This window comes from Gracilinanus agilis, chromosome X (assembly GCF_016433145.1).
Source record: "Gracilinanus agilis isolate LMUSP501 chromosome X, AgileGrace, whole genome shotgun sequence".
In the NCBI taxonomy this organism is placed as follows: domain Eukaryota; kingdom Metazoa; phylum Chordata; class Mammalia; order Didelphimorphia; family Didelphidae; genus Gracilinanus; species Gracilinanus agilis.
The window spans coordinates 54,292,987-54,302,866 of record NC_058136.1 but is presented as its reverse complement, the minus strand read 5'-3'; the positions used below and the strand labels follow the sequence as shown (position 1 = coordinate 54,302,866).

Genomic DNA, 9,880 nt, shown 5'->3' with positions numbered 1-9,880 from the left:
CCTCTACCCTCCCCAATCCCTAGTCCCCACTCCCCATCCCCCCACCCTACTCCCTGACCCTGGGCCTCGCTGGACCAAGGTTTTTACCTCGTTTAGATGAGACAGGATACCTAGGAAATGATACCTTTGTATGACTTCTCTAAGGGCCCTCCCAGCTCCAAACCCAAGATCAACCCCTTCCTATGACAGGTGAGTAATCTGAGACTCAGAAAAAGAAAAGCCAAAGTCACAGAGCTTGGAAAGGGCAGACCTGGAATCTGAACCCAGGGCCCCTGACATCCCTCCTTTTACAGTGGAGGATACTACTTCAAAGCTCTTCGCCAAGGAAACCTGTGCCTCATATCATAGCTTAAGGGTCTTCTTGCCCCTTGGCAAAGGTCTTGAAGTGGTTTGCCATTTCCTTCTCCAGTTCAGCTTACACATGAGGAAACTGAGTTAAGTGACTTGCCCAGGGTTACACAGCTAAGAAGTACCTGAGGCTGGATTTACACTCAGGACTTCCTGACTCCAGGCCCCAAACTGTGTTATTCTCTGAGCCACCTAGCTACCCTTCCTGCAAATTGCCATCACTACTGTAACATATGTACCGTCTATTGTTTAGCCCATGATGCTCAAGGCCTTTCCAACTTAGTGGGGCTTGTCAGAGTTTAACAGAGGCCTCTCCTTGGTTTGATGACGTGTCAAAATCCATGGAGGTGTGGGGGCTATGTGTAGAGCTGGAAGGGGCCCTACAGGTCATCCAGTCAAAACCCTTTACAGAAAAGGAATCTGAGACCCAGAGAGGTCAAAAAACACTTGCCCAAGGTCACCCAAACAGGAAGTTGCAGAGACTTGAGAGTTGAACTTAGGCTCTCAGACTCCAATTCCAGTTGTCTTTCCAGTGGGGTAGGTAGTGATTACTACTACTGGACATTATTTATGAATTATTCTTAAGTGCAAAATGCCATGTTGAGCCAACCAAATGAGAGTTACTATCTGAGCACTTTGGGTAATAAGTGTATGAAGTCAGAGGCCTTGGGATCATGCCTTAGGTATGAATGCTTGCCAAACCCTTTTCTTGGGCTGCTCATCCACCTTTAATATCTGCCTGTCACCCACAGCTGTCACCTGTGGCATCTGCAGTGGTCATATCTTGATAAAACCATCTCATCTCGGTAGATGGCTAAAGCAAATTAAGGGTAACTGACAGGCCTCAAACCCATTGGTGAGTTAAGGGGATGTCTACCCCAAGCATGTGAAGACACTCCCTAGCAGAAGGGGTGGATACCAACAATTTGTTCCAACGGCCATGAAAGTGGCCAAAGTGGGCAGCTGGGTAGCTCAGTGGATTGAAAGTCAAGCCTAGAGATGGGAAGTCCTGGGTTCAAATCCAGCCTCAAACACTTCCCAGCTGTGTGACCCTGGGCAAGTCACTTGACCCCCATTGCCCACCCTTACCACTCTTCCACCTAGGAGCCAATACACAGAAGTTAAGGGTTTAAAAAAAAGTGCAAAAAAAGTGGCCAAAGTGAGGCTGAAGCAGGAACTGTGCAGCATTTAAGAGCTTGGTCAGACATTGAAGACGCGGACTTTGATGACTCTGGAAGAGAGAGAGGCTGATGACTTTGTGCAGTTTGAAACAACAACAACGCACTTACTATTTCCATGACGTTGGGTAAATCACCTTCTCTAGACTTCAGTTTCTCTTATCTGTAAAATAAAGGGGTCAAACTATATGATTACCAAGGTCCCAGCCCTAAATCCTATGTTCTCTGGGATTGCAGATTACGGGCCCCACAAGGAGGGGCCCTCCGCCTCTATGGTCCAGTACAGAAAGATCTGAAGGCCTCAAGAAGATAAACAAGTCAGGTCACTTGCTGAAATATTGAAAGGATAATAGCAACCAGTGTGACAGCCACACCCTTTTCGTTCCTTCATAGCTTTTTGGCTAACTACCAGAATGTATGGAATTGATTGTCGTTGAAGGTCTCTGAGATTGTGGAACATCTCTGAGCTGAACATCACATCAGCCAAGAGACAGCCAGTCACCTTCTACCTCTCCCACCCCCCCAATCTCCCTGTAAAGCCAAAGACCAACCCAAGAAAATATTCCTGGGAGCCAAACGTGCACCCTTGGCTTCCATTGAGTTTCTGCTCCTATGTTGTGGCTAGTTCAAGGAAAACATGTTTTGAATGGAACAATACAAAAGACAAAAACTTCTCTGTCAACATGCCTGGAAAACCCAGACCATGGAAGGAATCCATCTACTACTCTGGGACTTGGAACTAAAAATTAAAATTCAAACTTCTCCAAACCTTTATCTATCAGATGCATCATTGCTGAGATAAGTCTTTTGCTTAAAGGGTTTGACACTGTAGGATCAGGGGCACAACGTGGAGCTCTCCAAAACAGTGGGTGTGTCACAATCTAGTATTTGAGAGGCAGCCTGTCCTAGTGAGTAGAGTACAGGATTGGGACTTGGGAATTCCTCTGCTGTTTACTGGCTATGTGGCCAGTTTCCCCAACTATAAAATGAGTATAGTAACTGTGGTTACTACAATGAGGGGGCAGCTAGGCAGCAGAGTGAATAGGCTTGGAATCAGGAAGACCTGAATTCAAATCCAGCCTCAGACTTTCTAGCTGTATGACCCTGGACAAGTCACTTAACCTTATTTGCCTTAGTTTCCTCATCCATAAAGCAATCTGGAGAAGGAAATGGCAAACCACTCCTGCCTGTATCTTTGCCGACTGGACCCAACTGAAAAAAAAAATAAACCACAAAAATTACAATGACTCTTTACAAACTTTAAAGCACCGTATAAATGTCATTTATTTTTACTTATCCACCTGCCTTGAGCAAATGTGAGAATTAACTAGGCCAATATTTAGTCTACAAAAAGGCTTTTAAAAAAATATGTACCCAGTTAGGACAACTTCATTGTCTGGAGAATTTTGACAGGCATATGAAGGCTTCAGAGAGACTTGGGAAGAACTAAGGCAGAACCAAGAGTCAGGCAGTCAATAGATACTAGAACTCTGATCATTGTAATGACCAATCTTGGCTCCCGAGGGCTAAGGTTGGCTTGTTCTGAGCCTCATGATAGTCCTGGAAGGTAGAGAAGAGGAAACTGAAGTGACTTGCTAAGGAGCATCTGAATAGTAAGTGTCTAAGGCAGGATTGGAACCCAGTGAAATAGACTTCTATCTCTTTGCAGAGGCAGCTGTGGCTTAGTGGATAGAATGACATAAAAGATCCACTGGAGAAGGAAATGGCAAAGCACTCACTCCAGTATCCTTGCCAAGAAAACTCCATGCTCCAGGGAGGCAGACACAACAGAATAACTTATTTGCAGAGAGGTGGTGGATTATGAGTAAGATGAAACATATGTTGTCAAACATGGTCTGTTGTTTGTTTATTTTGCTCCACTGTACAAGAGAGAATTTGGAGACTTGTCCAGGCATGGTGACAGCAATGTAAATAAAAGCATCAATAAGACATTTAAGGGACATTGAATCGAACGCCAGGCCTGGAGGCAGGAGGACCTGAGTACAAGTGTGCCTTCAGATACTTCCTAGTTGTGTGAGCCTGGGCAAGTCACTTAACCCCAACTATCCAGCCCTTGCTCTTAGAATTGACACTAAGACAGAAGGTAAGGGTTTAAAAAAAAAAAAGACATTTCAACACTTTAAATAATCTTCATAATGGATCCTGTGATGTTCTTCTGCATCAGGGACCAGAGACCGAGTGCAGGCTACTAAGAGTATGCTGCCAGAGTCTGTTTGGCAAGCATTTTGGTGCAACGCTCAAAGCTTGATGCCTTCACCATCTGCTGCCCCAAATGCTGCAATTCTTGAGAGAACACATGCCAAAATAAATGGAATTTCCTGGGAGAATCTGGAAGAGAAATGTGCTTCCTGGGATGACCAAAGATAGAAACCTCTTTTCACTCTAAGGAGTCAAACTGGCAGGCCAGAGGTAGCAGATGAAGCTCAGCCCCAGAGCCCGTTGGCATAATCCCCAGGCTTGAAATGATACACCTCCCTCCTGCAGAACCCAGAGGAGATATGTTCTCCAGGATTAGAGTCCTGGATAATTAAAGAGATGGCCTCCTAGTAAGGATCTTAAATGGAGAAAGATCACCATCCCCGGAAAACAGGGAAGGGCCCGAGTTTGGATTTTGCCTCATGTTCTGACATTTTTATCTGTAGCGCAAAAAAAAAAAAAAAAAAAATTCTTTCTTAGAAAATGACTCAACAGAGGAAGTCTTCCTATCTCTAGCTCTGTCATTCTCTGTAAACTGGGGTTCTATGGAGAAACCGTCCCCTTTGCCCCACCCCTCGCTTTACCTTCAATTAACTTCCAGGGCCCTCAGCCTCACCTCACCGGAACAAAGGTTGTTTAAGGCAACTCTTCTTCAGCAGGGCCTTGACTTGTCTCTCCTTCTCCCTGCCATTCCCCCCATTTCTGCAGTTCATGAATAGTTTTGACTGCAGCATTTCAATTGTTTTTTAAAGTTTCCTGTGGATGTGTAACTTTGCCATCAGTTTTGATGTGGAAACACTGCGATATAAAAATGTTATTGGACAACAGTAGTGAAGAGTGGAATATGTAGAGGGTTCCAAAAAGAATTCCTCTTTCTCCTCCCTTTCTGCTCCTTGTCCTGCCCATGCGTGCAGTCCTTAAGCTAAGGCTGGCCTTCACCTTCATGACCTGGCTGCCTGGACTAGGCCATATGGCTTGAGTGTCAGTGACATCAAAGTGGGTGGAGAAGGCTTTTTCTGAGCCCGACTCATGGTGGCAGTGTTGGGGGTTCCAAGCAGATGGAGGGGGAAATAAGATACCATGCCTCTGAGAAGGGAGAAAAAAAAAAGATATTGGTTTAAGTCAGGAAGCAAAAAAAGGGGAACTGAGTGGCTGTGGAAGGGTGGGGTTTGCTCACACTGTCCTTCCTCTCTGGACTGTAAGAATATGTCTCCAGTGCCAGTCTCTATGCGGATCAGGTCCCACCTTCCAAGTCTGGGCAGCTTAATGCATCTGGGAATCTGCCAGCATTGAGTCAGGACTGAGGTAGGTGGTTAATGGAGCAACAATGAATGACTGAGTAGGGATGGGATTATGGGAGTACCTTCTTCCCTCCCTCAGGGCCATATGGGAGGGCAAAGAAAACATGGCTGTGGTCTGAGAGGGCCAGAGGGGATCGATGATGGGGGTGGGAAGGTCAAAAGCAGTTAGCTAGAGATGATCAGGAGGGATAAACGCCATGGTCTAAGGAACTAAAGAAAGTGGAGGGAAGAACCAACGAGGCGCCAACCCCAGAATTAGTCACAGAACCGAAAAGCCTGAGCGCAGTCACAAGTCAGACCTTATCTTATTCAAGGCCTTTGCACGTTTGTAGAGTGTACTACAGTGTCCTTCTGGGCATGGGGAGACCCCTTTAGAGATTTTGCTTTAATGTTCCACTGGACCTCAGAAAGCAGCAGCATACTGGGGTGATTTAGAGGCAAAAGACGGAGGTGTGAATCCCGGCCCTGCCACTGCTGTGTGATGTGACCAGAGAATCAGAGAATGTCAGTGTTCTGAAGCTAATGCCCCCAAAGAACGCCCCCCCCCACCACATTCCCTGGAAGTGGCTCTCCAGCCTTTGTTTGATAACTTCCAGAAAGGGGAGTCTAAAGGCATCTGGTTCAACGTCCAAGTCTAAATGTATGATCCCGAATTTAAGAGCTGAAAGGTACTTGAGAAGTCATCTGGTCCAGATAGTGGGCACATTGTTTCATCTGTTTGGATCTCAGTTTACCTCTTAGTAAAAGGAGATGCTTCTGTTAGGGGATCTTTATTGGTTCTTTCCAGTCTGAAGTCCTGAGGTCTTTAAGTCCTCTGTGAATTCGCTAAGTTCCACCTTAGGATGATCAAGAGACCACAAGGAGCTGAGTAAAGGCACACTTAGAAGATGGGGGATCCCTAAGGACCTACAGTCCCATGAAGCTGTTTGTTCATGAGCCTCCATTCCAATCTCAGACAAGGCAGAAGTGGACAGAATCAGAGCCAGCCTAAGGTTCATATCTGACTAAAAAACAAAAAGCCAACTTTCTAGATCAAGGGAAGGCAGTCTGTGTCACTGGGAGAATTGTTAGGTGACCCTGTGGGCATCACTAGAAGCCCTCTCTCTTCCATTCCTCACCCCGTGTTCGCCTCTTTCCTTCTCCCACTCCTTTCTTCATGTTCGACATCCTTTTCCTGTCCCTTCCTTCTGTCCTCCGCTTGGCTGTATGTTGGGCATTGCTTAGCTGGTGCCACTCCTGACTTGTTGCTGAGCCTAATCGGGGCCTAGCTCTAACAGGGTACAGTGGATTTGAAGTCAGAGAGTCAGAGGCCTGGGATCCAATGTTGGTTCTGCCACTCACTAGCTGGTTCATTGTGGACAAGGATTCCACCTCTGTGGGCCTCAGCAAGTACTTGCCTGCCTATGTGTGCTTTCTCTTTGCTCCATGGCCTGCTTCTCCCCATAGTCCTTCGCTGTGGCTGCCTGCCATCCTCCTGGGCTGTTTGCCATATACTTGATGATGGATATGTCAAATGAGAGGGCTGGGCTTAATGACTGCTAAGAGCCCTTCCTCTCTAAACCCAGGTAGGACTGTACACATGTATGTGTTTTTCTATGGAGGTACATGCGTGTGTGTTTGTGTGTGTCCATCATTAGAAGAGCCAGCCCCCTCCACTGTAACCCTGCCTGGTCTCAGGGCTGCCGAAGCATGCTAGAATCTCCCTCAATTTCCCAGGGCAGTGCTGCCTACCTTACTTGAAGGGTGGCAGCTGGCTGCTATCTCCTGAGCCTTGTGCCCTGCAGGCAGAGAAGGCTGTCATTGATGCCTTGCTCTTGCCTACCAGGCCACCCTAGCAAGAGGAAGGATGCAAGAGAGGTGGGACTTGAATCCAGGGCATCCTGGTTGAAGGTGATGCACTCTGCTGCATTCCTGGGGCTGGAAAAGGAGTGTGACCATGGAAGAGGAGGAATGGAAAATGGGTGCTCCTCCCTAGGGCTGTGAGTGGAGAAGCAGGGAGAAAAAACGGGCCCAGGGCCAAGGCCATATGGCACCAGGGGCTTTGTTTCCCTGGGCCCCTCCTCGGCCATAAGATGCCGGGGAGGAAGGAGGAAGTGAGCGCCTACCTGGCTCCCTAGGACTCTCCTCCATCCTGGGCAATGTGTTACACCTACAGTACAAGCCTGGGAACTGGTTTTGGCTTTGTCACAGTGCCTGCAGGTGAGGCTTCCACTGCTGCCACCCATGACATGCTAGGGGGCTCTGGCCAAGGCCCTTCGCCTAGCTATACCTCAGTTTATTCATCTGCAAAATAAGAATAATTCTGCTGCGTGTCCCTCTTTTGCAGGGTTTTGGGGAAGGCCAAAGGAAAGGCGTGTGAAATAGATGATTTAAAGTCAGGTCAAAGGAATTGCAGGGGTCTTGTTGGAAGGTGGCGGGAAGTGGTTAATGGCTTAGTGGGCTATTAGAGCATCACAGCTGAGCATTATTAGGCTGTTCAAATGGAAACTTGGAAAATGGCTTTGTTATTCCCTTCTTCTGTGCTGGAGACAAGAAGGGAGGGGAGAAGAGAAGTCCTGGGAGGCCAGGGCACTCCTTACAAGGTTTACTGAAGTGATGTTGGTGGCATAATTGTCGTGTATCCTGGCTGGCAGGGGCGGGGGGAGTGTTAGACAGATATCAGAGGCACAAAGACTTGGGGCTGCAGCCTGCCTTAGCAAGCACTGGCTCTATGATTCTGGCCAAGTAATTTTTACCTCTCAGCACCCTGAACAACTCCCTTCAGCCTGCAAGTCCTGGTTGATTTGCTGAACCACCAAATAAGGGAAACACTGTATCCCAAGTGGCTTTATCTGGAGGCCCCCCCCCACTCCCAGAGAGGGCCATCTGCTTTGTGTTGCCAGGCTCTTTACATCAAGTGTGTATAGCTTTGTCTCCATTTCCTTTCTCTGGCTACTCCAAGCTCTTAGCAAGCATTTGAACTCCCTGGAAAGGGTTGGCCTTCTCATCTCTCTTTTATGTTTCAAAGGCCTATTTCAGGGTCTTTGAGCCCATCAATGTTGTTCCTTTGTTTAGAAATGCTTTGTGGTGCCTGATTTATGAGGCAGCTGCTGCTCAGTGTTTCAAAGCACTGGGCCTGGAGTCAGAAAGACCTGAGTTCAAATGTGGCCTCTTAGCTGTGTGGCCCTGGGCAAATCACTTAACCTCTGATTGCCTGACAAAAGGATCCACTGGATAGATTGGAGAAGGAAAGGGCAAACCACTTCAGCCAGTGTCCTTGCCCAGAAAACCTCCGTGCACAATGGTGGTCCATCATAGAATCGCGGAGAGTCAGACACAACTGGGCGATTGAAAGTGGGGCTCCTTTGGTGTATCCCCGAGCGTGTATTTCTTCAAAACTGAAGGCCACCTCCAACAGGAAGGGACCATACTGCCTCCACAACAAGCCAGGCTTTGGGTGGTTCCCAAAGAATCAAGCTCCACGCTGCTTCCTAGCTCTGAGCTGGGAAGGGGAGAAGGCTGGAGAATGAGGATTTTCAGTGAGTCATCCCTAAGGGAAAGGCTTCAGGAGAGAGCTAACCAACCTGACACGTCCTGGGGAGGCCTCTCCGTTATGCAAATGAAGGCAGAACCAAGACACCATTGGGCCCCATGGGGCTTTCAGTTTCAGTGAGGCTGAAAATGCAGTGAAGGAAGAAGGAAGGAAGGAAGGAAGGAAGGCAGGCTGGCAGACAGGCAGGCATTCAAAGGGAAGGGGGCTAGACCCTTCACACCTACCCCTTCCTCCCAGCCTATGCCCTCCCAGATGTCCAGTACACTAACTGATAAAGGCCAGTGATGACTAGCCTAGCAGTGACTCATATGGCCTGAATACCCCCAGAAACAAAGTAGACTGGTTTAGTAGGTTACTCCTCTCTGCCCCCTTCCCCCACCAGATGCCCCAAATTCCTGATAGAAAAGAATTCCATATCAGGCAAGCTGGAGGTTAGAATGGCCACAAACCCAGACAAATGGTGCAACGGAATGGTAGGGAGAAGGATGTGCCAGGCATGGCACATTCAACTCACAACAACAGATGGCAGCCCGGAGAGACAGAGCATTTCCATGAGCCAAGAGCCCTCCCCCCCTTAGAATTGCCATTTCAGTAGAGGAACACCATCCAAAGGGTAATGATAATAATGCACTCGCCTGCCAATAAGAGGCAACGCAGCAAAAGGGAGAGAGCAGTAAGCTGTAACTCTGAGAAGGTCACTTAACCTCTCCAAGATTCTGTTACCTCATCTGAGAGGGTCTCTTGGCTTTCTACAATTCTTTTCCACTCTAAAGCCTGAGCCTAGAAATACTTGAAAAGAGGCACAACAAAGTGCTATGAAGAATGAGAGGAGGAAGGCCATTGTTGACTTGAAAGGCTTCATGAGGGAAGAGGCATTTGATGTGAATTGAGCTTTCAAGGATGGGAAAGTGATTGAACAGGTGAAGAGGAAGATGGAGGACATTCCGAGATAAAGCCTAAACAAGGCCACAGAGACAAGAAAAGGCAGGAAGAATTCTGGGTCTCATTCAACCCCACAAAGACGAACCAGGGTACAAAGACAAAAAAATAAAAAGGCCCTGCCTTTGGGGAGCTTTCAGCTCTTTGCTAGAGAATAGTCTAGTTGGGCCAGAGTGTGGAGTGGGTAGTAGCCTGATAAAACCAGAGAGGTCCCTGGTATCTGGTGGGTGAGGGCCTCTAATGCCAAGCAAAGGAGGCTGAACTCTTCAAAGGTAAGCCCTGTGTTAACTCCCCACTTAGGACTGTTAAAAGGAGGAATTAGAATGAGGAAGATCCTTCAGGCCATGGTCTGAAGGATAGACTGG

The 9,880-nt window shown here is 47.7% G+C and overlaps 2 protein-coding genes across 2 annotated transcripts in view; one reads left to right on the top strand and one right to left on the bottom strand.

Annotated features, from left to right (window-relative positions):
* LOC123253681 (60S ribosomal protein L36a-like) overlaps nucleotides 1–1,150 on the bottom strand; it is an 8,099-nt gene extending 6,949 nt beyond the window's left edge. The window contains exon 1 of the mRNA XM_044682835.1: nucleotides 1,108–1,150. Coding sequence (XP_044538770.1) covers nucleotides 1,108–1,150 — 43 coding nt within the window. The remainder of the gene's footprint in view (nucleotides 1–1,107) is intronic.
* Nucleotides 1,151–4,948: 3,798 nt separating this feature from the next.
* Nucleotides 4,949–9,880, top strand: part of BTK (Bruton tyrosine kinase) — a 29,327-nt gene continuing 24,395 nt past the window's right edge. Inside the window, exon 1 of the mRNA XM_044682464.1 lies at nucleotides 4,949–5,048. The gene's annotated coding sequence lies outside the window, so the exon portion shown is untranslated. The remainder of the gene's footprint in view (nucleotides 5,049–9,880) is intronic.